This window comes from Haematobia irritans, chromosome 1 (genome assembly GCF_050003625.1).
Source record: "Haematobia irritans isolate KBUSLIRL chromosome 1, ASM5000362v1, whole genome shotgun sequence".
NCBI lineage: Eukaryota > Metazoa > Arthropoda > Insecta > Diptera > Muscidae > Haematobia > Haematobia irritans.
The window spans coordinates 273,930,800-273,958,640 of NC_134397.1; the positions used below are offsets into that span (position 1 = coordinate 273,930,800).

Genomic DNA, 27,841 nt, shown 5'->3' on the forward strand with positions numbered 1-27,841 from the left:
CGACTAACATTTTTAATTAAATTGTTGTTTAATAAAAATTGCGAAAATATTCACTAATTTTTGTGTTCTTAGTTTGATTAAAAAAATATTGTATCAATTAATTTTTCAATTAAAAACGTAAATATTTTCAATCCCTTTCTTAATTGACTTTGCGCTTTTTTTTTGAGTAAAACATTGATTATATCAATTAATTTTTTTATTAAAAATTAAAAAAAAATCAATCCTCGTTTTAAATTAGTCCTCCGAGTTTGATTAAAAATTCATTGTATCAATTATTTAATTTAACAATTTTCAATCATTGAGATATTTGACTTAATTTGGTTAAAGTTTATTGTACCAATTAAGTTTTTAATTGAAAAAGTTTGCAATGCGTTATCAAAATTAACAAGTAATACGGCCGTAAGTTCGGCCAGGCCGAATCTTATGTACCCTCCACCATGGATTGCGTAGAAACTTCTACGAAGGACTATCATCCACAATCGAATTACTTGGGTTGTGGTATCTTACAACTTCCTAACAACGTTTTCTAAATTGTGAGTTTGTCCAAACGTGGTAGAGAGCAAAATTGAAATATGGGGGTCGCTTATATGAGGACTATATACTATTATAAACTTGATATGGACCAATTTTTGTGTTACTGGGGATCGATTTATCTGAGGGCTATATATAACTGTAGACCGATATGAACCTAGTTAGGCATGGTTGTTAACGGCCACATACTAGCACAATGTACCAAATTTCAACTGACTCGGATGAAATTTGCTCCTACAAGAGGCTCCAAAACCAAATCTCGGGATCGGTTTATATGGGTGTTATATATGATTATGGACTGATATGGACCACATTTGGCATGGCGGTTAAATATAATATATTACCACCGCGTACCAAATTTCAACCAGATCGGATGAATTTTGCTTCTCCAAAGGGCGCCGGAGGTAAAATCTGGGAATAGGTTTATATGGGGGCTATATATAATTATGGACTGATATGAACCAATTCCTGCATGGTTGTTGGATAACATAAAGGGTGATACGGTCAAAATTTGGTCAAGGTAAAACGCGTGTAAATCGGTGAAATCGTTTATTTAAAAAATCAAATTAAATTTCTTTTTCAAGTTCAATTAGTTTAAAATTCAGGAAAAATATTCAGTTAGACTTTCACTTTTCCAAATCCGAATTGCCGGGCCTCACGCACACCTGCCATCAGATTTTGTACAGCCACCTTCTTCGCCGCAGAAAGCCAGTTTGCCTTGAACTGCTTCTCGTCCTTAGCAGTTTTTTTGGTCTTCTTTAGGTTCCGCTGGACAATAGCCCAGTATTTCTCAATTGGGCGGAGCTCTGGCATGTTGGGAGGGTTCTTGTCCTTGGGAACCACCTGCACGTTGTTGGCGGCGTACCACTCCATGGCCTTTTTACCGTAATAACCGTGTTTCTTCAGGAAAGGCAGCAGACGTTTATTCAAACACTCTTTCACGTAAATTTATTGGTTGACAGTCCCGGAAGCTATGAAAATGCTGCTTTTCAAGCCACAGGTACAGATGGCTTGCCAAACCAGATATTTCTTTGCGAACTTTGGCTGTTTTATGTGCTTGAAAATATCTGCTACCTTTCCCCTTCCTTTTGGCGTATAAAACTCATGTCCCGGAAGCTGCTTGTAGTAGGCTTTGACGTAGGTTTCGTCGTCCATTACCACGCAGTCAAACTTCGTCAGCATCGTCGTGTACAGCCTCCGGGATCGCGCTTTGACCGTCGTATTTTGTTTATCATCGCGATTTGGAGTCACTACCTTCTTGTAAGTCGATAGTCCGGCTCGTTTTTTGGCTCGATACACGGTTGTAGACGATACACCCAGCTTATTTGCGGCATCTCGGAGAGAGAGAGATTAGGGTTTCGCTTGAAACTACCGGCAACTCTCTTTGTCGTCTCAGCGGCTTCCCGTTTTCGATTTCCCCCGATCCAGACTTCGACAAACGTTCCCCAAACACTTTAATTACATTTGTAACGGTTGATTTGGCAACTTTTAGCGATATTGCCAGCTTTGCGTGCGAGTAGCTCGGATTTTCGCGATGCGCGATCAAAATTTTGATCCGCTGCTCTTCTTGCTTGGACGGCATTTTGACAACTGAAGAGTGAATTCCAAAATCAAAATAGGAGAAACATTCTACACACACACACCTTCAAAATGAGGGCTGTTCAGGTTTTTTAAATGCAAAATTGAAAGAAATACGTCAAGTTTATATTGACCAAATTTTGACCGTATCACCCTTTATACTAACATTACATACCAAATTTCAACTGAATCAGATGAATTATGGTCTTCCAAGAGGCTGCGGAGGTCAAATCTGGTGTTCGGTTTATATGGGGGCGATATATAATTGTGGATCGATGTGGACCATTTTTTGCATGGTCGTTAGAGACCGTATACTAACACCATGTACCAAATTTCAACCGGATCGGATGAAATTTGCTTTTCTTAGAGGCTCCGCAAGCCAAACCGGAGGATCGGTTTATATGGGAGCTATATATAATTATTGACCGATGTGGACCAATTTTTGCATAGTTGTTAGAGACCATATACTTACACCTTGTACCAAATTTCAGCCAGATCGGATGAAATTTGCTTCTCTTAGAGGCTCCGCAAGCCAAATCGGAGGATGGGTTTATATGGGGGCTATATATAATTATTGACCGATGTGGACCAATTTTTGCATAGTTGTTAGAGACCATATACTTACACCTTGCACCAAATTTCAGCCAGATCGGATGACATTTGCTTCTCTTAGAGGCTCCGCAAGCCAAATCGGGGGATCGGTTTATATGGGGGCGATATATAATTGTGGATCGATGAGGACCATTTTTTGCATGGTCATTAGAGACCATATACTAACACCATGTACCAAATTTCAGCCGGATCGGATGAAATTTGCTTCTCTTAGAGGATCGACAAGCCAAATTTGGGGGTCCGTTTATATGGGGGCTATACGTAAAAGTGGACCGATATGGCCCATTTGCAATACCATCCGACCTACATCAATAAGAACTACTTGTGCCAAGTTTCAAGTCGATAGCTTGTTTCGTTCGGAAGTTAGCGTGATTTCAACAGACGGACGGACTGACGGACATGCTCAAATCGACTCAGAATTTCACCACGACCCAGAATATATATACTTTATGGGGTCTTAGAGCAATATTTCGATGTGTTACAAACGGAATGACAAAGTTAATATACCCCCATCCTATGGTGGAGGGTATAAAAATTTAATAATTTTGATGAGGCATTTCTCTGCTACAAATTTTTTTGACTTTTTGTATCTTGACTACAAAGCAAAAAACATATTTTTCAATATTTTATTTTAGAGACGCGTTTTAAGTTAAACATGACATAATTTCTACTTGAATTCGAGACTGAATTTGTAAGTTTAAATTTGTGTTAAGACCTCTTTGAGAACACATTATGAAAAAAGCTGAAAAGTAATAAATTATGATTTGCTTCCTAGAAACATGTAAGAAAAACGTTTTCCAAACGTATTTTTCTTTTCGTGTATTGCTTGATTTAAGGATAATTCGCTTCCTTTTATATATCTTTATGTTAAGAAAAACGTTTTCCAAACGTATTTTTCTTTGCGTGTATGGCTTGATTTAAAGATAATTTGCTTCTTTTTATATATCTTTATGTTAAGGAACTTTGGCTTGAAATCAATTCAGAAACACTTACATGTAAGTCAAAATCTTCGGAGTCAACTAAACATTTTTGGAGTGTAAAATGAAATCTCACATTCATATTTTCTATACTCCTCGTCATGATCTTATAAAAATCAAAACCCATTTTGTTATTATTTTTCCCTTTTTTATTTTAGCTATTAATAGGAATACTGTTAATTTCCCCCCATAAAATTCAAAAACACGTTACTGTAAACATAGTGTTTCATATTGACAACTGCATTTTCACAATGATAAATTATCTTAGCCTCAAATATAATTTTTTTTTTAAGTCACAACATTAAGTTGGGTATTATAACGTTTAATACATAATAATACATTGTCTCAATCGTGCAGGTGTTTTGAGTAATGTTTTTCGCATTACCCATCTTAAGACTTATTCGCTAGCCAACAGAGGATTTTATTCTTAGATTTAGTATGGTAATCACTTTTGAATCTGTTAGCTATCGCCATTATTGCTCGTCTGTGAAATTTGAAGAATCCGCTGCCATAAATTGGGGATAAAGTGAAAATATATGGCATGAACAATTTCACAGATCATTTCATTTCATACTTACTTGTAGCATGTGAAAAAAGCAGACCAGAGTTTTAATTATATACCAACACGTACTCATTCCACATATGCAAACTATTAAAAACAATTTTTGTAAAATGTTAATCAAAAAATATTAACTAAATCTAAGTTCCATATTTTTCAGCTTTTTTATTTGTATACATTCTTATAAGCAATCACAGGCATATACTCGTAATATAATAATAAATAAACAATGTTAAACATACATTTTTACCTGTAAACATTTTCTTAAACATGTCGATTAATGATGTCATTAAATAAAAAAAAAAAACACAACACCAAAAGAGATATACAAGACTGTAATATTTGTAGTTAATATCAGTATAGAAGTTACACATTCAATTAATTAACCATATCTTAAATAATAATTCCAATTAAGCGATTAATTATAAATTCTAAAATTATACTAGCGTTTGATGGGCGATAATGAACTCTTTTTGATGAAGCCAATTTGTGATTATGTACGGATAACTTCATTATGTGGATTAATTAGCATCACTAGTTATTGCCCGTCGAAAAAGTAACTCATGTCTATAGGTAAGTACATATAGAACGTAATGTAACTCTTAAAAATAACATAAATCAGATTTCATATGTTTTTCAGTCAGAAACCATCCTACGGGAAATTGATGCAAATTACCACTGGTAGAAATATTTATAGGTTATGGAAATTTTAAAATTAATATGAAAATATTAGAATTATCTATTTATGTACAAACACAGAAAAAACACCACCGAAATATTTCCTATTAAAAAATTGATTGAAGTTGAAATCGTAATCAATTAAAAAAAGTGATTGATTCGATTCACATTTTAATCAAATTAAATAAAATTATCTCAAGAAACAGTTTAATTAAATAAAAAATATATCCAAATAAAAATTTGTTTTTAATTTAAACGTTTTTGTTCATTAAATAAAGAAAAATCCATACTTACTTAAGAAAATATACTAAAATAGTTTTTTTATTGCCTCTGTTAAAAATTGATTAATTTTTTGAGATCAAAATCAAATTGATTTTTATTTGTACGAATTAAAAACGAAAAAAGCAAATAATGATTTATAGTGAATAAATAAAAAATAATACCAAATATAATTAAGTGCCTCAATTAAAAAGTAATTGAGGTTTCTGAACAAAATCAAAATCAAATTAAACAAGTACACACAAAAAATTATCACCAAAATTTTTTCAATTAAGCACTTAATTGAATTTGGAAACGGATTCAATTAATATGTTAATTGATTCAATTAATTATTTAATCAAATCCGAATAAAAACCAATAAAAAAATGATTGATATTTGGGTTTCCATTGAAGCCTGTTTACATTAAACGGACTAAAATAATATATTTTTTTATTCATTTCTTTTAGTGACCAATTTTATTTTGTGAAATTGACCAATCAATCCCATCAACTCCATCATTTTATCAAATATATAAGAATATGTTTGCAACAAAAAAGTGGGTACCGTCTTGATCTTTTAAAATTATATTTTTTTTTCACTCCTAGTTTTCTTAAAACCAAGAGCGGTATGGGTTTGTTGGAAGATTCACCTTGAAGTTGGGAAGCGGCGTTGGCATTAAATTGCATTTTTGCTTTACCTGCCTTTTTCAGTTTGAACCCAAGTAGAGAGCAGTATATCTGATATATAAACTAATGAGCTGAATTATGTAATGGTAAAAAAAAGTTCTTTCTTTTGGATTTAAAAATATGAAAAATATCCGAAAATAATAAAAATATGTATTTTCCATTTATATTTTTTTCTATTTCCAGAATTTACAAAGTATCATAAATATAATACCAAATACTACATTGTTTTCCCATTATTTTTGTCTTTCATTGGTTCAAATTTTAATAGACGATTTCAATGTGTGGATTTTGGAAAGGAATTGTTGCTAAAATTTAATTACCGAGCTCCTTAATACACCTTTTTATGCTAGAAGACTACAAGTACAAAAGAAGATTATAAATCTGTAACCTGGAACTAAGAATTGAACTTGATATTCTATGCAGGTAATGTTTAACAAAATTAATTTTTAATTGAACAAATTTAAATTCAAATTATTCTAATTTAGCTTACAGGCTGCTGAATTATTGGAAATCTAGGCGCATCTACATATTAGAAGGAACATGCTAACATGGTTATTATAAGGAAGATAATGATTTATATAATTTATTTTTTCACCCTATAGTTGTTATTGATAATAATTGTATTAGTAAGTTATGTTAGAACAAAACACAAATAACAAGAACCAAATTTATTTGTCTATTGCATAATTCAAAAAATAATAAAATATTGAATATGTTTTATAAGAAACACACATTTTCTTTTGTTTCAAATAAAACTAAATACGATTTTGGGGTCGCAATATATAATTTTTTTGATCGAAATTTATAGCCAATTTCAATTAATTATTTAATTGAATGAATCAAATAGTTGATTGATTTTTGTCGCGAAATTAATTAAAATTTTAATTGATTCAATTAAAACTGTGATTGAATTTTATGTTAAAAATCAATCACGTTTTTAATTGATTCAATCACACAATTAATTGATTCCGTGACAAAAGTCAATTAAATTTTTAATTGAAAATCGTGTTGGTTTTCAATCAAAATGGGTGATTGATACTATCATTTTCGTGATTGAAGACATTTCAATTAAAAAAATGATTGAATCTGCGATTTTCGTGATTGAAATCAAAAAAAATTTTTTTGTGTGTATATACAGCACTAAGTTCGGCCGGGCCGAATCTTAAATACCCACCACCATGAACCAAATATTAGGGTTTCCTTTGAAATTTCAGGAGGGCTTGAGGACTCGAGGACACTTCCCGAAGATAAATTTAAAGATTTCAACTATGAGGACTATATCAGATTCTGGATTTATACGAACCCATTTCGTTTGAGTTTTAGAGGAATCATTAACATCTCTTGTAAGTGTGCAAGAAAATTATAAAATAACGTCTTGATTTGAAATCTTAAATCTGTAGAAGTAAAATTTGGAAATTTTACATTGAGTTTCAAGCAATTTTCATGATCAGTGCGCCTTCTACACCCTCAAGAAGTGAAGTCGGCCTATATGGAGGCATTACCAAATGGACCGATAAAAACTTAATCCGATACACGTTTTTGTGAGCCTAAATATTTACAATTTCAGACAAATCAGATAAAAACTGCGGTTTCTATAAGCCCAAGAAGTAAAATCGGGAGATCGTTCTTATGGGGGCTATACTAAAATATGGACCGATACTCACCGTTTTCGGCACACCTCTTTATGACCCGAAAATACCTCTAGATTTCCAATTTCAGGCAAATAGGATAAAAACTTCGGATTCTAGAAGCCCAAGAAGTAAAATTGGGAAATCGGTCTATATGGGGGCTATACCAAAATATGGACCGATACTCACCATTTTCCGCACACCTCTTTATGGTCCTAAAATACCTCTAGATTTCCAATTTCAGACAAATTGGATAAAAACTACGGTTTCTATAAGCCCAAGACCCCAAATCGGGAGGTCATTTTATATGGGGACCATACCAAAACATGGACCGCTACTCACAATTTTTGGCACACGTATTTGTGGTCCTACAATACCTATAGATTTCCAATTTCAGGTAAATTGAATAAAAACTGCGGTTTCTATAAGCCCTAGAAGTAAAATCGGGGGAATGGAACGATACTCACCATTTTTGGCACACCTCTTTATGGTCATAAAATAACTCTCGATTTCAAACTTCAGGCAAATTGGATAAAAACTACGATTTCTATAAGCCCAAGACCCCAAAATGGGAGGTCGGTTTATATGGGGACTATATCAAAACCTGGACCGATATAGCCCATCTTCGAACTTGACCTGCCTGCAGACAAAAGACGAATTTGTGCAAAATTTCAGCACGATTGCTTCATTATTGAAGACTGTAGCGTGATTACAACAGACAGACAGACGGACGGACATACGGACAGATGGACAGACGGACATCGTTATATCGTCTTAGAATCTCTCCCTGATCAAGAATATATATACTTTATATAGTCGGAAATCGATATTTCGATGTGTTACATGACAACTTATTATACCCCGTCACCATTCTATGGTGGTGGGTATAAAAATAATTGAAAATTCCAAAAAAAATCAATTAATTTTTTAATATTTATATTTATAAATATTATAGTATTAATAGTACATTTGTTATTTCTAATTAACTATGTAATTGCTATTATCATTTTTGTAATGAAAGCCATTTCAATTAAAAAATTAAATGGATCAATTAATTTTGTGATTTTATTAGAAAAAATTACGGCCAATTATTTGGCCAACGAAATACTTTTCTCCGGAACGAAATTTTTGATAAAAGAAATTCCGTTTTTTATTTTCTTAAAGAATACATAAATCTCTAATCCTTTTTATTTACTTTTAAAGCAACTGTTTTTTCTGTCAAAAGAAAACTGCGCTAGTTTAAATTTTCGTTCCTCAGGCAAGAAAAGTCTTATTTTACTTTTTCTTCAAAATTTTTCACAGTCGAAGGCAATTTTCCTTATCAAAAATAGGTTTCAAAAATTCTATGAACTCAACGTAATAAATAAAAAAATAATAAATTCAAAAACAAAATTGGTACACCCAAAGAAAAAATACTTTCCTCCGGAACGAAATTTTAGACAAACGAAACTCACCCTCTTATAAAGTATTTTCTATTAGAGTAAACAAACTCGAATTTGTGAAAAGCGATTCAAAGATGTATCTGTGCCAAATTTGCACTACTTCTGGATCCAAAAAGAACATTTTCATTGCTTTTTTTTTTGCTGCAATTATTTTTTGCTGGACAGTTACGGATTTTTATATGACTGATTAATATTTCTGTTTATATAAATCACAGTTAATAAATAAAAATTAAATAACAAATATTTCGATATATTTTTTCATGGCTTTCCCTCTTCGATTACAAACAAAAAATATGTGCCGAATTTCCCCAATTTTTTCCAAATGCACATTTACATTTATGTGTCTCTTCGTTTAAGTGATACTGATGAAAGCTGTCTACACTTTGACAAGTAACATGAAAGAGGCTGACGACGGAGATTAATTAATGGAACAAATCAACAAATAAACTTGCAATAGACCACAAAACATGGGAATGAGTTAATATACATAAAAAAATAAAACTAAATAAAATGAAAGCCATGTAGACTCTAATCAATGTACAACACAAAACAAACAAAATGTTTACAAAAATTACTAGTGCATGCACTAAGAATACAAATTTTGTTCAATAGGGTCATAACACAAAATGAAAAGAAATCTTTAATTTATACTAACAATTAGTAAAATTATTTTCTTATTAAAAACTCATGGACATTTTAACGGAACTACAATAAAATTCTGGATCCTCCGGCCATTAAATAATTGCCATAAAAAAAAACAAGCTTTACACTTCTGACTCCCAAAGTATCGCATAAGATACACACATCTACGCACATCCCGACTTTAACATGAAAGCTCAAATTATCAAAGGGATTTTTTGTTTATTCAAATTCCGAGAACGACACCAATTAAATCAAATTAATAAAATTTTGTTCGTCAAAAATTAATCCGTTCGATTTAAAACTCTCCTTTTTTCCATCTCTCAAAATATCTAAATCCATTTACCCGTATGTGTATGTGATACATTTTCGTGTGTAGTTAAAGAGATTAAAAGTATTTGGTAGCATAATGCAAAAGGTGAAGAATAAGAGAGAGAGGAAGAGCGAGAAAAAGGTGTGAAAATGGGAAATGTATGCAAATCTCTTGTAAAAACAAACACATTTACACTGTGGTGGAGAAGTGCTTAATCAAAATTTCAAATTGTATTAAATGAGTGAGTGAACCTTTTGTTTTTAATTCTATTGTTGTTATTTCTACTGATGCTTCCTATAGTGTTGTGTATGAGAATAATCTCTCTTAAATAAATAAAGTACATGCAAGCATATTACTTGTGTAGCTCTACTGGAACTCTTGTTCGCAATATCCATAAACATTGGCGCCTTTTGCTCTATCGTTGGCTAACACAGTGGTTAGATATACATAGATTAGATATTAATTATTTATGAATTCTGATAATGTAGAATCATTGAAGTGGCAAAACTTAACTAAAACAAAGGTAATTTCTTCTCTCAGAAGCTTTAAAATTCATATAACAACGATTTCGATTTTTTCTTACCATTTCCATATATCTCTACTGTGCAAGTGTTGACTTCCAATAACTTTCTCAACGTATTCAATATTTATACTACAAGATGATCCTTTTGTCCACTCAACATTTGGTTATTTAAACTGACAAAGGGACATGAAAAGTTTTGGTGTCCAATATGAGTTTTTATTTATCGAAATGATAAAAGGAACATAAAATCAATTTTCAAGAATAAAACCCTGGATTCTTGTTTCATTGTTTGTATTATATGGGAGAGAGTGAACCTATCCCTTTCAACCACTGTGAACATTTTGTAATTTTTAAACTATAACAGGCACAATCGTACGCACATATGTTTATATATCCATATACATACTTGGTAATGTTATTACATCAGAAGTATATAATAGGGTGTGCCGTTACAAAAATTATTATAAAAAAATAATATTTAAGAAATTCAATTATTAAATTTTGATTATATTACAATTTTTATTCCACCTTTTAGACGGAGGCAATGAATCGATTCATTTACACAAACCGAAACCGGATAGGGAAAAATTGACTGTATCGATTAATCGCGAAATTGTTTCTATCGCACTAGAAATACAGTACAAATTTATCTTTAGTTTGTTTTAAATATTCATTTTATTACTATGAATTTTTATTTCTTTGTTTTATAGAATAGAATGGGTGTTTTGTTTATTATATTTGGCATTATGGGCACAATTTTTTTCTTGGTTCGTTAAAAGAAATCAGGGGTCTTCATAAAAATAACGAAAGGGCACTAAACTCTTTTTAGGGGTGGGAAAGTAAAATGAAATAAGGAGGAAATAGTGAAAAATTACACAGTAAAATGTATAAAAGCAAAGTTTAGTTCCTTTTTATTAATAAGTAGTCCACGAGGAGTTGACGGACACCTTCAACTATAAAAGCGGCCATTAAGTTCGAGTTTTGCAGCTAAAACAATTTAGAAAGTTTATTTTCTTTAAAACGAATTATTAAAGAAAAATTAAAGCCATTTTAGAGTGATGGTGTTAAATGCTAGTAAAAAACTATTCACGCCTAAATAAATGTATGTTTATATTTTAAAACAAGTAAGGAAAGTCTAAAGTCGGGCGGGGCCGACTATATTATACCCTGCACCACTTTGTAGATCTAAATTTTCGATACCATATCACATCCGTCAAATGTGTTGGGGGCTATATATAAAGGTTTGTCCCAAATACATACATATAAATATCACTCGATCTGGACAGAATTTGATAGACTTCTACAAAATCTATAGACTCAAAATTTAAGTCGGCTAATGCACTAGGGTGGAACACAATGTTAGTAAAAATAGGGGAAACATTTAAATCTGAAGCAATTTTAAGGAAACTTCGTAAAAGTTTATTTATGATTTATCGCTCGATATATATGTATTAGAAGTTTAGGAAAATTAGAATCATTTTTACAAATTTTCGACTAAGCAGTGGCGATTTTACAAAGAAAATGTTGGTATTTTGACCATTTTTGTCGAAATCGGAAAAACATATATATGGGAGCTATATCTAAATCTGAACCGATTTCAACCAAATTTGGCACGCATAGCAACAATGCAAATTCTACTCCCTGTACAAAATTTCAACTAAATCGGAGTTAAAAATTGGGCTCTGTGGTCGTATGAGTGTAAATCGGGGGAAAGCTATATATGGGAGATATATCTAAATCTGAACCGATTTCAACCAAATTTGGCACGCATAACTACAATGCTAATTCTACTCCCTGTGAAAAATTTCAACTAAATCGGAGCAAAAAATTGGCCTCTGTGGTCATATGAGTGTAAATCGGGCGAAAGCTATATATGGGAGCTATATCTAAATCTGAACCGCTTTTAAAAAAATTTAGCACACTTCACTACACTACTAATTCTACTCCCTGTGCAAAATTTCAACCAAATTGGGGTAAAAGTCTGACTTCTGGGACTGTATTAGTCCATAACGGGCGAAAGACATATATGGGAGCTATATCTAAATCTGAACCGATTTCTTCCAAAATCAATAGGGTTCTATTCTGAGCCAAAACACATACTTGTGCCAAATTTGAAGTCGATTGGACTAAAACTGCGACCTAGACTTTGATTACAAAAATGTGTTCAGGGACAGACGGACATCGCTATATCGACTCAGGAGCCCACCCTTAGCATTTTTGCCAAAGACACCATGTGTCTATCTCGTCTCCTTCTGGATGTTGCAAACATATGCACTAACTTATAATACCCTGTTCCACAGTGTGGCGCAGGGTATAATTATTTATGTATGTTTATACTCGACTCCAAACAAAAAAAATGTTCGGTCGGAGCAGGGATTGAACCCACGACCCTTTGCATGCAAGGCAGACATGCTAACCACTGCTCCACGTGGCAAACAAATATATGTTTCTGTTAAATAATGCTATGATTGCATGGGCTCGTGGGCGCTGCAAACTATGCTATATAAATGTAACTTATAACGATAATTATCTACTGGTGACTATAACAGCTACGTAGCCCAGTGGATAGTGTGTTGGCTCACAAACTGTATGGTCCTCGGTTCGATTCTCCGTGCAGGCGAAAGGTAAAATTTAAAAAATTTATAAAAGTGAATAATTTCTTCAACATTATTTGTATTACAGAAAAAGGTGCCAATAACTAAAAAATTTCGTGGAAGTGAAAATTACGAGTATGTTAGGGAATGAGTACAATCGTCTTTGGGAAAAATTCTTCCAAACATATAATATTTTTGGGCTCAAAATGCTTCCAAACGTATAATATGTTCACATAAAACAAACATATTAATGTTTCGGCAGTATCCAATAATATATGTGCTTCCTGCACAATATGTTTGGAACATATGTTAAAGAAGCGATTTTTTTTTGAGGGTGTGGTTAATCGGCTTTTAAAACACTTTGTTTGAAATATAATTTTGTAATCATTATCTATGATTATATTATTTGAAACGACACATTGAAGCCTTTCAATCAGTTTTCTGGAGTTTAGTTACGAATTACTAATAAATAATAATTTTATCTTTATAATTTTAATCTTTATAATTTTTACATAACCCATCCGATTTTATATTTGACGACGAGGATGGGATCTAATCAAACTTATATCGAGAAATTGAAAGTGAATGCTAATTTGTGTGTGGAAATGGACAGTGCAAAGAGTCATATGTCGATATCCAAATAAGGGATATGATTGTCCTACACACGTCTCATGAAAAATTCGAAGCACTTGGGTGCAAATGTCAAGTCCGCCGATGGATGAAGCTTTAGAAATAAGTTAAATTTACAAAGCTACCAAAAAGCTTACAGTGGGGCAGAAAACTCTGCCACAGGAGTAAACGATTTCCAATCAGTACATCGTTTTTCATATCAACAAAAAAGCTGAAAAAATTATTCAGAATGACCATCAGAGAAATAATTGTTATCATTTCAAAAATAAAACTAGATGTCATATATGTTCAAAATTGCGCCCCATTTCAAGAGTATATCAATCACAATCAGCTAAGTTGCAGAAAAATATTAGAAATAGTCAACAATGTATGTCAATATATCGAGAGTCTTGAAGAACTTTACATAAGTAACATCGAAGAGTGTGACCCGACATATACTTTTACCATATATAAACCGACATTTCAAATAGTACAGGTTATATAGACACCCTATTACAAATCTGTACAAACCTAACTAAACAAGGGTATGGATCTGGAGGAGGTTAAAATGTCAGGTTTTAATATTTTATTGGCATACGAACAAAGAAAACCAAACCAACCCAGCGAAAACTCTCATTTCCCGCTAATCATGTATGTAATCTTTCTCAAGAAGTGGTAACCACTTATGACTGGACTTCGCTCTGCATAACATTCACATACGCATGTCTTAGGTTAGGTTAGGTGGCAGCCCGATGTATCAGGCTCACTTAGACTATTCAGTCCATTGTGATACCGCATGTCTTAGGAAGAAAGTCATTAACCCTAGACATACCTACGACCATGTAATAAGTGGTGTATTTAAAGCAGTCACAGATTCGTTTTTTTTTTTGTATATTGATCCAGGTTTTTATAAACAAACCTACCCTCCTCCGATTTGGTGTCTTGAACTTTTAAAAGCCGTAGTTATATCCGATTTGCCAGGACCACAATCGAGAGGTATTTTATTATCAGAAATAGCTTTACCGATTATAGTGTTTATCGGTCAGTGTTTTAGTATAGCTTCCGATATGTACAGATATCCCTAATTGACTTCTTGGGCTTCTAGAAGTCGCAATTTTTATCCGATTTCCCAGAAAACTTATTTAGAACATTTAGGAACACAAATAACTGTGTCGAATTGGTTCGTACCGGTCCATGTTTTGATATAGAGGCCATATAGACAGAACTTCCGATTTCAATTCTTCGGCTTTTCGAACGCACAGTTTTTATCCGATTTGCATGTGTGGTGAATGTTGTGCATATTAGTCCATCTTTTGGTATAGCCCCTATATAGACCGATCTCCTGATTTTACTTCTTGGGCTTCTAGAAACTACAATTTTTATCCGATTCGCCTTAAATTGGAAATCTGGAGGTATTTTAGGTCAATTAAGACCTGTATCAATTTAATATTTATCGCTTCATTGTTTGGCAAAGCATCTATATAGAGAGAAGTTCACCACTGTGGTATCACAATGGACTGAACAGTTTAAGTGAGTCTGAAACATCGGGATGCCACTATACGTAACCTAACATAACTTATCCATATAGACCAATCTGCCGATTTCACTCCTTGAGGGGAAAGAAGACAAAACTAAAAGTATATTTTCCACATTTAACTTCCCTTATTCATTCGAATAATGAGAGTAAACATCTATAGAATTTCGATTTCAAATCATTTTCGTGCAACCGCGAGATGTTTAAGATTCATCTAAAACTCAAGGAAAAAGGGTTCTTATAAATACAGAGTCTGGCTTAGAACCTTCAAATTTAACTTAGGGAAGCGCATCATTTAAAACTATCTTTTTATGAACTTGAATCCATAACTGTCTGTATGCAAGACGGGCAATCTAACCATTGAACCACAGTGGCAATTTCCGCTTACTATCCATCTCACCATCAGATAATCAAGGTTGGCCTGTCACAAACTGTGACTTTTGCGACATACATTTGCGACGGTATAATACGTATGTCGCAAAAGTCGTAAACCTACTGTAGAAAATCAAATTTTGAATAGAAGAAATCCTGAAAATTTTTTAATTTAGTTTGACAGCATTCGCTGTGAGTTTCTGCAGAAATTTGTGAAAGTTTTCCCATGGTCAAGCCTATTTTCTTAGGTGGTATCGAAATTCCCGTTGGTGAGTGTGCAAAATACCTTGGGGTTATATTGGAGAGGAGACTGAACTTAAAGCTAAGAAAGGACGAGAAAATCCACGGTTACCCTGTACTCGAGCCTTTGCACGTCTTGGATATCATCAAATTCGCTGCCTAGCTGCCGCGACTAAAGTAATTTCAGTTTGCGACTTTTGTTACTTTTTCTACATTTACGACGCGTATGTGACGTTTACGACGTTTACAACTTTGCGACAGTCGCAAACCTAAAATAGTTTGATACAGACTATCTCTGCAGATAATCCTAAGTTCATCGTATCGTAGTCGCAAAATTCCTCGATCTGGACTCTGGTAATCCAGGTTCCAGCACGGTACCTAATTGAGCGACTAATTGTGTGTGAACGTGAGTCCTTAAACGTCTTGAGTAAGTCACGCACAAGAATGACTTTTGATGAGCATCCACAAATATTGCGCGCAAATGTGCGTTATGCTCCTTCGTAAGTGAAATTGTACCTTAATTGGCAACACTCCACTAGAGATATTCTCAGAGACCATCCTAATAAACAGTCATGAACATTTTGTTATTTGTTCTCATTTGGATCAACACCTTTTGGTGTCTTTGTCTTCTCACACTTGTGGATCTGCAATACACACTCAATGGCACCAGAAGTAGCAACAGCAGCAGAAGGAAGAAACAATCCATCCCAAACCGCGATGTCTGTCTATCTGCTGGAAAACAAACAGCCACAACAGCATGTTAGTATGTCTGATGCCCCTACATTATTTAGGGTATATGGGTGAATGGATGTGTGAGTGTGTGTGTGAGTACATATTTGTTTATTCACGACAATCTCATTTGGACACTGCAGGCAGCCACAAAGACCCCACACAGATTCCATACGCACTCAAACACACACGAAACACTTCAATGCCAAGAGTTGCCTGGCTGGCAAAAATCAGGCAGTCAAGCAAGCCATCATCTTTAGTTTGTTGATGGTGGTGGCGTTGCTCCAAAACATGCAAAGGTAAACATGCCATCACAGTTCTACTTTAGTGATGAACGGGAACAGTTTGAAGATACATTTTCACAAGTGTATAAGCAATCGATATAAAGACCACGACGGATTCGACTTCATTTAACGAGAATAAGTTCAAAATTTATGGACAAGAGATTGTTGAAATTTGATTTTATTAAGGCCTTCTTTATTACCTGCCATATGTCAGTCGTCTGGTTAATATAAAAGTGAAAACAAAAAAACAAAAAAAAAGAAAACTGCAGGACATGACCAAAATTATCCACAAAGGGAAATCAAAAGCAATGTCCTTGAAAATGACCATAAAAATGGCTGTAAGACTAACGGAAACCGGATATTAAAGAAAACGGTTGTCCTACGTGTTTGCTTTCCAAATGCAGTATTGGTAGCTCGTTGATATTTACCTCTGAAAGCGAGCGTGTGTGTGTGTGCCTATGAGTTAAAGTATTTGACAGTGCTGTGGTTGTTGTTTTTGTTAAAGATAACAACATGTTTATGTGCCTTATGTGTGACTTAGCAATTGTGTTAAACTGAGCAAGAGAAAAGAGGCAGTGAAAGTGTTCATCTGGAAAAAGAAAACTTGGCACTTGTTCCGCACAGTCAGTGCCAATGTAAACAATCAACAATGACAGCAACAAAAAACACACACGTGAAAACAACATCAGAAACGTGAGTGCAACCACATAAAAAAACGAGAAAAAAAGAAAACAATGACGACCTTGTTTGGTTCCGGTCATAAAAAAAATAAATAAACGTAAATAACTCAAAGACCCTAAAGTCAAAAATAATAACTCGAAAAGGATCAACAACAAAATCAAAAAAATATTGAATATGATCGGGAATATAAAATAGTTAAAATCTATATCTCCAATAAACTCTCAATCATTCCACAATGGCTGAAATCACTTTTGAAAATACCACCCTTTCTTCGTATAGTCCTGTTTTCGAGGACAACACTACCAAAATGTCATATAGCGATTTCATAGAAAACAATGAGACTGATATGTATCCTGAAATCAGTGAACTGGTTCGTGTTTTAGTTCCCTTTTGTTTTGGTGTCATCGCATTGACGGGATTTTTTGGAAATATTCTCGTCATTTTGGTAGTTCTACTGAATCAACAAATGCATTCTACAACAAATTTACTCATCGTAAATTTAGCCATTGCTGATCTACTCTTCGTTGTTTTCTGTATTCCCTTCACGGCCACTGATTATGTGGCCGATACATGGCCATTTGGTGATTTATGGTGCCGTATTGTACAGTATTTAATTGTGGTTACAGCTTTTGCCAGTATTTACACTTTAGTCCTGATGTCCATAGATCGCTTTCTAGCCGTTGTACATCCAATACGGTCGCGTATGCTAAGAACGGAGAAAATTACGAAAATTTGTATTTGCGCCATATGGGGTGTAATTTTGGTGATATCACTGCCTGTTACTTTCTCACATGGATTGGTGGTAAGTAGAGGAAGCAATGTGAATTAGATTATATACAGGGTAGAGACAGACATTAATTGATCAAAAAGCAAATCGAATACATTTTAGTGGTACAAGTTACCATTACGTACACGGGGAAAAAGCTTATCCACTTCGAATGATTTTTTGAAAACGTAATTCCCTTTTAAATTTAAGTTTTGCGTATTTAATGCTGAGAAAACATTTTATTTATTCGTTTTTTTTTTTGCAGTTTTTGGATTTTTTTTTTTCTTTTGAGATTTCTTCTCTAATACTTCATTCACAATAGGCTCGAAATCTACAAAAAGTGGATTTGAAATACGTTTTTTATAAGGCAAGTTGAGAGGTTGTAAGGTTAGGTCAGGTTAGGTGGCAGCCCGATGTATCAGGTTCACTTAGACTTTGTTACCACTTTCGTTAAGCTCAAAGACAAGGGACCTCCCTTTTATAACCGAGTCCGAACGGCGATCCACATTGCTGTGAAACCACTTAGAGAAGCATAGAAACCCTCAGAAATGTCACCAGCATTACTGAGGTGGGATAATCCACCGCTGAGAAACTTTTTGGTGTTCTGTCGAAGCAGGAATCGAACCCACGACCTTGTGTATGCAAGGCTGGCATGGTAACCATTGCACGGTGGCTCCCCGGTTGTAAAGATTTCGTCTTTAAACTAATGACTTTGGTATTGATTCCAAAGCGGATAATGAGGAAAAATATAAGATACAATTCACTTTAAAATTTAGATTTGGAGTACTTGGATATACATGTTAATTTATTTGTTTGCCGTCTGTTTTCTTCATGTAATACCAAAGGCTTTTAGCAACATGTTAACCACAACTTAAAAAAGTCCAAATTTAAACTTGACTTCAAGTCAGGTTTCAAGAAAAAGCGTCTCTAAGATACATTCTTGAAGGACGTCTCCTGTTTCAGATTTACTAAAGCCAACTCAATGGATTCTAACTCTACGATTATGATAAAGGTACCCATTTTAAAGTCCAATAGCTTTACACTAAAGACAAAACGCTCGCAATGATAAGTGTATTGGCCCATACCAACATTCCTAATCCTTGAATTACCATCAGTTTTACCAAGGAGGGTTAAACTATTGCAAATAATGGAGTTTAACAAAAGAGCGTCACTAGGACTGCAGGATATGATATTCTTTTGAAAGTAATAAATTGAAACATCCTTATTAAAAAAACTGAATAGAACTTAAAAACCAATTGGAACAAAATTAAAATATTTTATTCTGGTCAACCAGTTTATAGGCGTCTTAATTGAGCTTGCATCGCAAAGAGTGAAAATCCTCACACCAAAAAATATCACCAACAATTTCCATTAAAGTTGTAATTGAATTAAAAAAAAAAAAAACAGTATATAAGGCCGAATCTTATGTACCCTCCACCATGGATTGCGTAGAAACTTCTACGAAAGACTGTCATCCACAAATTTCAACTCACATGGTTGTTAAATATCATATACTACCACCACGTACCAAATTTCAACCAGATCGGATGAATTTTGCTTCTCCAAAAGGCTTGACCTCCGGTGCCTTTTGGAGAAGCAAAAGGCACCTGGGGATCGGTTTATATGGGAGCTATATATTATTATGGACTGATAGGAACCAATTCCTGCATGGTTGTTGGATACCCCATACTAACATCACGTACCAAATTTCAACCGAATGGGAAGAATTTTGCTCTTCCAAGGTGGTCCGGGGGTCAAATCTGGGGATCGGTTTATACACCCAGAGAAGGAATATGATCACCTCAAACATGTTTCAAGAGCACCATGTTTCTTTTTTACAGCGACCATGTAGCATTTTTGACGTAAAAATATTCTTTTCTCGTCAAACATAACATGCTTTCCGAAATCAGATACATAATTTCCGAGAAAATAACATGGTTTCGAAAAACATGCAACATGTTTTCCGTGAAAAAGTAACTTTTTGCTCTTGGAACATGGTTGGGGTGATCATATTCCTTCTCTGCGTGTATGGGGCCTATATATAATTATGGACCGATATCGACCAATTTTTGCATGGGTGTTTGAGGCCATATATTAACATCACGTACCAAATTTCAACTGCATCAGATAAATTTTGGTCTTCCAACAGGCTCCGAAGGTCAAGTCTGGTGATCGGTTTATATGGGGGCTATATATAATTATGGACCTATATGAACCAATTTTTGCATGGTTGTTAGAGACCATATACTAACACAATGTACCAAATTTCAGCCGGATCGGATGAAATTTGCTTCTCTTAGAGGCTCCGCAAGCCAAATCGGGGGATCGGTTTATATGGGGGCTATATATAATTATGGACCCATGTGGACCAATTTTCGCATGGTTGTTAGACACCATATACTAACACCATGTACCAAATTTCAGCCGGATCGGATGAAAATTGTTTCTCACAGAGGCAAGCCAAATCGGGGAATCGGTTTATATGGGGTCTATATATAATTATTGACCGATATGTACCAATTCTTGCATGGTTGTTAGAGACCATATACTAACACCATGTACCAAATTTCAGCCGGATCGGATGAAAATTGTTTCTCTTAGAGGCTCTGCAAGCCAAATCGGGGGATCGGTTTATATGGGGGCTATATATAATTATGGACCGATGTGGACCAATTTTTGCATGGTTGTTAGAGACCATATACTAACACCATGTATCAAATTTCAGCCGGATCGGATGAAATTTGCTTCTCTTAGAGGTCTCGCAAGCCAAATTTGGGAGTCCGTTTATATGGGGGCTATACATAAAAGTGAACCGATATGGCCCATTTGCAATACCATCCGACCTACATCAATAACAACTACTTGTGCCAAGTTTCAAGTCGATAGCTTGTTTCGTTCGGAAGTTAGCGTGATTTCAACAGACGGACGGACGGACGGACATGCTCAGATCGACTCAGAATTTCACCACGACCCAGAATATATACTTTATGGGGTCTTAGAGCAATATTTCGATGTGTTACAAACGGAATGACAAAGTTTATATACCCCCCATCCTATGGTGGAGGGTATAACAATTTAAGTGATTCAACTGATGAATGCTGATGAGAAATGTGGTAATACCGGAGCGGCCGTCCTTCTAACCATCTTGCAGTCTATAAGACTTTGCCCAAATAAATTTTAAATTTTAACCTACTCTTGTAGTTTAGTCAACTCATGGTTTTAAGCTGAAATTAAAACAACAATAATTTTTTGAATAATTTGAAAAATTAATTAATTTTCAAGTCCATTTAGAAAAAAAAAAAATAATTGCTTCAATTAATTTTGTGATTGAAGACAAAAAATATTTTGAAGCATTGAATAATTTTTGTACACTTTTCAAAGGATCAAGCAAATTCTTGGCACAGTAAGGCGGTTAAAAGTTAATGCGTACAATTCAACAAATTTTAAGGAAGGCCAATTTTTGTTATAAATATTTTGCTTGAATATAAGGACAATTTGATACTATAGTGAATATCCCCTTAGGTAAAGACTATTATAATTAATTTTATCATTTAGTTTAAGAGTTTTTTAAATCAATAAATTCCGAAAGAAGTCGAATGGTTTACGTTCTCACGCCGTTTGTATTTAGTACACAATATTCATAAATGATTAATAATATCCTTTATATTTAACTATATTAATGTAACCTACAACGAAAAATACCAATCTTGTAATAGTAACCCTGTTATATTTCCTTAATTTCTATTTGAAAGTATATAATTAAAGGCTTGTTGTCCACAAAAGATTTTAAAGTTTTAAATTCAATGATAAAATTACTTTTCAAGTAATGTAAAAAAATGTTTAAATATTTGTCATTCTTTAAACTGTAGACTAAGGATTAATTAACAATTTGCGGTCTAATTATTCCTGACCCTAATCATAATGTGGTTAGAGAAACATATTAAAACTCGGCATTTTCCTTATTAAATATGCAGATCTGCAAAGCAAATCCCTTGTCCTTTTCAGCTACAAGAAAATATTTTGTAAAAATTGCCATCAACACAAAAATTTAAGAAATTTTAAATTATTCATAATTCATGCAAGACATATTTCGTCTTTCTCTCTCTATCTCTCTCTCTTTTTCTTCTGTTCTCTTTTTGCTTTTCAATGCTCATTGAAATGCCTAGGCAAACTTTTCCATAAAATTAATTATTTACTCCAGAAAAATTTACATTAGGTCGCATGAAATGTGGGCAAAAATCGTAGGCATTTTCTCTTTAACACCAAAATTAAAATTAAATGTATTTATAATTTCACAGACCACATAATATAAAATTAATTTATTCTTAAGCATCAGTCTATCCTTCATTCATTATGGTGATGAGGCCAACGATTATGATGTAGATAATAACACAACCTTGCTGGTAGACGAGCATGAAAAGCTTCTTAAATTTTTGTGGCCTGACAATATTGTGGATATACATCACAAATAATGCAAAATGTTATTTGTAAACACAACAACTTGGTAAAGGTCAAATAAATCAAAGCCTTTGATTTATGTGCTCTATTCCAATGATAACAAATTACTGGCATTTCACAGAAAATGGATACACTGCCGGGACTTGCTCTTTCGTCTCTAGCATTCGATTTCTATGGGCTGACTTCAATTGAGCACTGAAAGCATATGGACATATACAATGTGAAATACATACTATATGGTTTGTGCAAATATATTTCTGATTATTTATGTCAGTACTAATTATGTACTACTTAAATGGACAATTTCATAGTTCACAATTTGAAATGAAATATAAGCATCGTTTTTGTTTTGCTTAAATAGAAACAAATCGTAGAAATGTATTTGCAAACGCTTATAGTTTGGATTGTAATGGCAATCACACATTCGACTTTCAAAACTTTTCCTAATTTGAAAATTTTGACTTTTATTCTTTTAAAATTTCGAATTTTGTTTGTTTAAAAGAAAGAAAGAAAACCAGCTTTTGTCGCTGCAACTTTTGTTGTCGATAAAAATGGTGAAAGAACGGGTAATATAAGATCTGTCGTAAATTTAAAGATTCAGTTTTTGATATTTAGGACCCTATCTCTATTACAACGAATTAAAAGAATCGGATTTTAGAACTATAAAAAATTTTAATTTTTAATGTTAATCTTACAATGCTCATCTAATCGTTCAAGGAAATTATATCAAAATATCACCTTTTAGATGACTTGAACTCAATTTTTGGTTGATTTAAACATTGTAAGATTTTCCATCTAAATGTACCTATTTAACCCCTATATTCACATGCGTTGAACAAGTAAAATCGCACACAGAGAATATAGATTGGTTGTGATAACTGAATTTATTACCAACCTCCTTTTGGCAGTTGCACTAACTATCACTTGGCAGTTGTGTCACCCGGCAAATTCGGTGCACTCAACCGAATTATGGGAACTCCAACTAATACTATATATGGAGTTGGTTGTATCAGACGATGGAATTTGTCGTTGTTCCCTTCATTGGTTGTGTCACCCAACCCCAATAAAAAAATAATTTAATTTAAATTTTATTTTATTTTTTATTTGGTTTAAATATATTTAAATATTTGTATTAAAGATGTATATCTAAATAAAATGTATGATAACAATTAATGTCCTTAAAATGTTTTAGCGGTTGGGCACATAAAAATTCAATACACAGCCCATTATGACCTTCAGTTGAAAGTCGACTTTTTTAAATATTAAAATGCATAAAAATGGACCCGTATTACTAGTTTTTGCATATAAGTTACTTTTGGTCGCTATAAGTTATTTTGGTCTGTGCCTACAGACACGTTTGGTCAAGCAAGACAATTTTGAAATCACAAGTGATGAACTTCTTCTTATTGCTGAGTGCGTCCCAATAGTGTGTTAGGCATTAATTTTTAGTAGTATAGCGAACTGATCTGTAATACATAGGGCTATATATGTACATATCTACTTTTAAGAGATTAGGGTAAGCATTAAGGATTCTGCAATTCTGTTTTGAATTTATGTATTTTTTAGTAGACTGAATTGTAGTCTGTGTAGTTTTGTTATAATTGGCCATGGGGCTTTGAAATTACAAATAAAATATGAATATGAATAAAATAAATAAATTTTGAGTGTTCGGCCGAATCTGGCCCATGGCCCTTTGTATCCATTTGGGTCCGTTGTACAACGTTGACATATTGGATTATTGTTTAAAAATAAATCAAATAAGATTGGTTAGAATTTGATGCACTCAAGTTTATAATAACAGTTCAGAACCTACCACTTTATTCACAACGACATCTCTGTGAGGTTCCAAGTAAACAAAGTATCCTGGGGATATATCATTAAATCCGATTGGGGTGTGGTACGTATGGTTATTTATGCCCTATAATATACCCAACATAAATGATACACTCCTATATCGTGAAGTATCTTTTACTAACGTCCTTTAATTACAGCCGGTCATCATCAAAAGAATGCTTTGAACCGCATTGTGGATGCCACATTGTAGCGGTTTAGAAATCGTCATTTGTGACGTTTAATTGAAAACAAAAAATATCTTCTTTGAGTCTTTGAGCACCAAATAATTAACAAAAATTGAAGTGACATTTAAAAATATTTCAAATAGGATTCGGTTGTGAATACTGTATCTCAGTGCTGAATGCTAAATGGCAGTTACGAAATTTATTTAAATTTGGTTGTGCCAACAGAATTCGAAACAAATGCTTCAAAATATATGGATTTTGTTGCTTCAACCATTTGTCTTGTATCACAAACGAAATTCTATTGAAATGATTGCCAAATGATAGTAAGCATGAAAAGATGATTGAATTAAAGAAAATAGGTTGACAAACCTAATATATAATTATAAATGTAGACTTTTGATTATCAGAATCGATTTTCAACCAAACTGTTCTCTCTGTGCAAGATCGGTCTCTTTAGAGGGGGGTGAGGGGGGGCTATATCTAAATAAACGAAAATCTCTTTATGGGTCTAAAATCAAATTCCCCGCAGCCCGAAGAAAATGGTAGATTCTATGGGTTAAAGTTTACAAGTTTGATATTTTGGCATAACTCTTTTTATGGTCCTCTAGATTTCCAATTTCTCCAAAAATTCTACTTAATTTTCTATAAAATATTTCTATTATCTTTTCAATAGTATCTATATTTGCTCCATAAAGAGAACTCTCCTAAAGTTCATACGGCTTTTAGTCTCATGAACTGTAAATGTTAAGCCTAACAACTATTCAATGTTCTTATATCCTTGAACATTTTCGAATCAATTTCATATAAATGAACATAATTATCATATCGAAATGGAATGAATTTGTTTAATATTTGATTTATGATTTTAAAGATACAACCACCCCAAATGCTTTTGCCCATTCACATTCGATGATAATATCAATAATCGTGATAGAGATTGTGTGAATACTTAAATTGTGCAATCTTTGAATCGTACCATTAAATTTTATGAATTTCCTTTAGCATGGCTATAATTGCATTAATTTATATAAATACTAAAATATTTTGTTAAAATGCCAAATTTTATCAAAGGCGTTTATAGGAAATTGGTCTTTGCACTTTCTTGCATTCCTAAGATGAGTTCTGGAAAGAAATATGATAAGATGAGAAATAAATATTTAATTTTATTAAAACATAGACCACAGCTTAAAACCAAAACATCTTCATGTAATATACAGTCTATATTAATAATTTAATGAAAAAATCATGCATGAGATAGTCATTTTCAATAATATCACAGAAAAAATTTTCACGAAAATGTTAATATGTTAATTGGGTTTAAAAAATATTCAATTAAAACTTTAATTGATTCAACAAATTTTTTAATTGAAACAAAAAGCTATCACAAAAATTAATAGTATCAATTGATTTTTTAATTGGATCAATTAATTTTTTAATTGACTTTCAATTAATTTTTTTAATTGATACTATCATTTCAGTGATTAAAGACATTTCAATTAAAAAATTAATTGGATCCATTAATTTCGTGGTTGCATTTTGTGTGTAAAATGCCGAATACAGCTTATTCAATTAGTCAAACTAGCCAAGACTAGAGTTGGATATTATAGTCCCTTTAAGTGATCGCTCTGTTCCGAAATAGGAACTAGTTCCTTTTGCTAGTCAGCGCCCCTCATTTTCTTTTCAGACTTTGGTACAATACATTTTTATAAACAGAAACAACGAATCGGCTGATTTTTCAGCGCACAAAATGGAAATATATTGCTGAATATAGTGAAAAAGGCTTTCATAAGGCGAAAAAAAATAACTGGCAATCATTTCATAGACCATCACAGAAAAAAGTGAATACTTGAATCAAATACAAAAATTGTGATTTCAATTATTTTTGTATTGTAAAATGTAAAAACATAATATAAAAACTGTATATATCAAAGCATTTTCGCTAGTTTTTGAATGGCCCATCTCATATGTATCACATTAAAACAAGTAAGTAAAGTCTAAAGTCGGGCGGGGCCGACTATATTATACCCTTCACCACTATGTAGACCAAAAATTTATGTAACCATTTCAACTCCTTCAAATTTTTGGGAGTTATTATGAAGGCTTTTATTAGAAATATTTATATAATTTATATACAATATGGACACAATTTTTGTACTTCTATAAAATCTATAGAATTAAAATTTAAATCGGCTAACACCCTGGGATGAAACACAATGTTAGTTACAAAATATGGGAAATATAAAGCTAGAGCAATTTTAATGCAATTGTACGAAATAATATTTACGATTTATCGAACGAGAAATACGTATTCGAGATAAAGGGAAATTTAAGTAATATTTAAAATTTTTGCTACAGTGGCGCTTTTACAAGGATATTGGTTAAATGTCGGCATTATATGTGGTCAATTGTAGGTTGTGATATATTATTCGGCCTAGTTTATTTAAAACTCGACCGTTTTGTGGAAAGTGTGGTAGTACAGTGTGAAATATGACTACGAAATATGAACCAATTAGATCAAAAAGCATATTAAATATATTCTCTGTGGAAACTATCGAGTCAAGTGAAGGAAACTCCCATTGAAAATGGGTCTAAAATATGAAATATTCTACTCAACTCTGGCGTATATATACAAAATTTTAAGCAAATCAGGCTTCAACTCTGGCTTTTGTGCAAATCGGGCGAAATATATATATATATATATATATATATATATATATATATATATATATATATATATATATATATATATATATATATATATATATTATATATATATATATATATATATATAATATATATATATATATATATATATATATATATATATATATATATATATATATATATATTCGCCCGATTTGCACATATAAGTGCAAAAATCGGACGAAAGATATATATGGGAGCTATATCTAAATTTGAACCGATTTAGCTGATGTTTTGCAGGTTTTACGTGACCGACTAAACATTCAGATGTACAAAATTTGAAGAAGATCGGTTCATAAATACGTGAATTATGATCGAATCGGTGATAAATATATATGGCAGCTATATCTAAAACTGAACCGATTTTTTCCAAAATCAATAGCGATTGTCTTTGACCCGAAGAAAGACCCTATGCCAAAATTGAGGAC

General features: G+C 32.9%; 1 protein-coding gene across 1 annotated transcript in view; it reads left to right on the forward strand.

Moving 5' to 3' along the window:
• Positions 1-16,786: 16,786 nt before the first annotated feature.
• The window catches only part of AstA-R2 (Allatostatin A receptor 2), a 63,504-nt gene continuing 52,449 nt past the window's right edge, over positions 16,787-27,841 (forward strand). Inside the window, exon 1 of the mRNA XM_075294640.1 lies at positions 16,787-18,270. Within this exon, the coding sequence (XP_075150755.1) occupies positions 17,704-18,270 (567 nt within the window). The 5' untranslated portion in view covers positions 16,787-17,703. The remainder of the gene's footprint in view (positions 18,271-27,841) is intronic.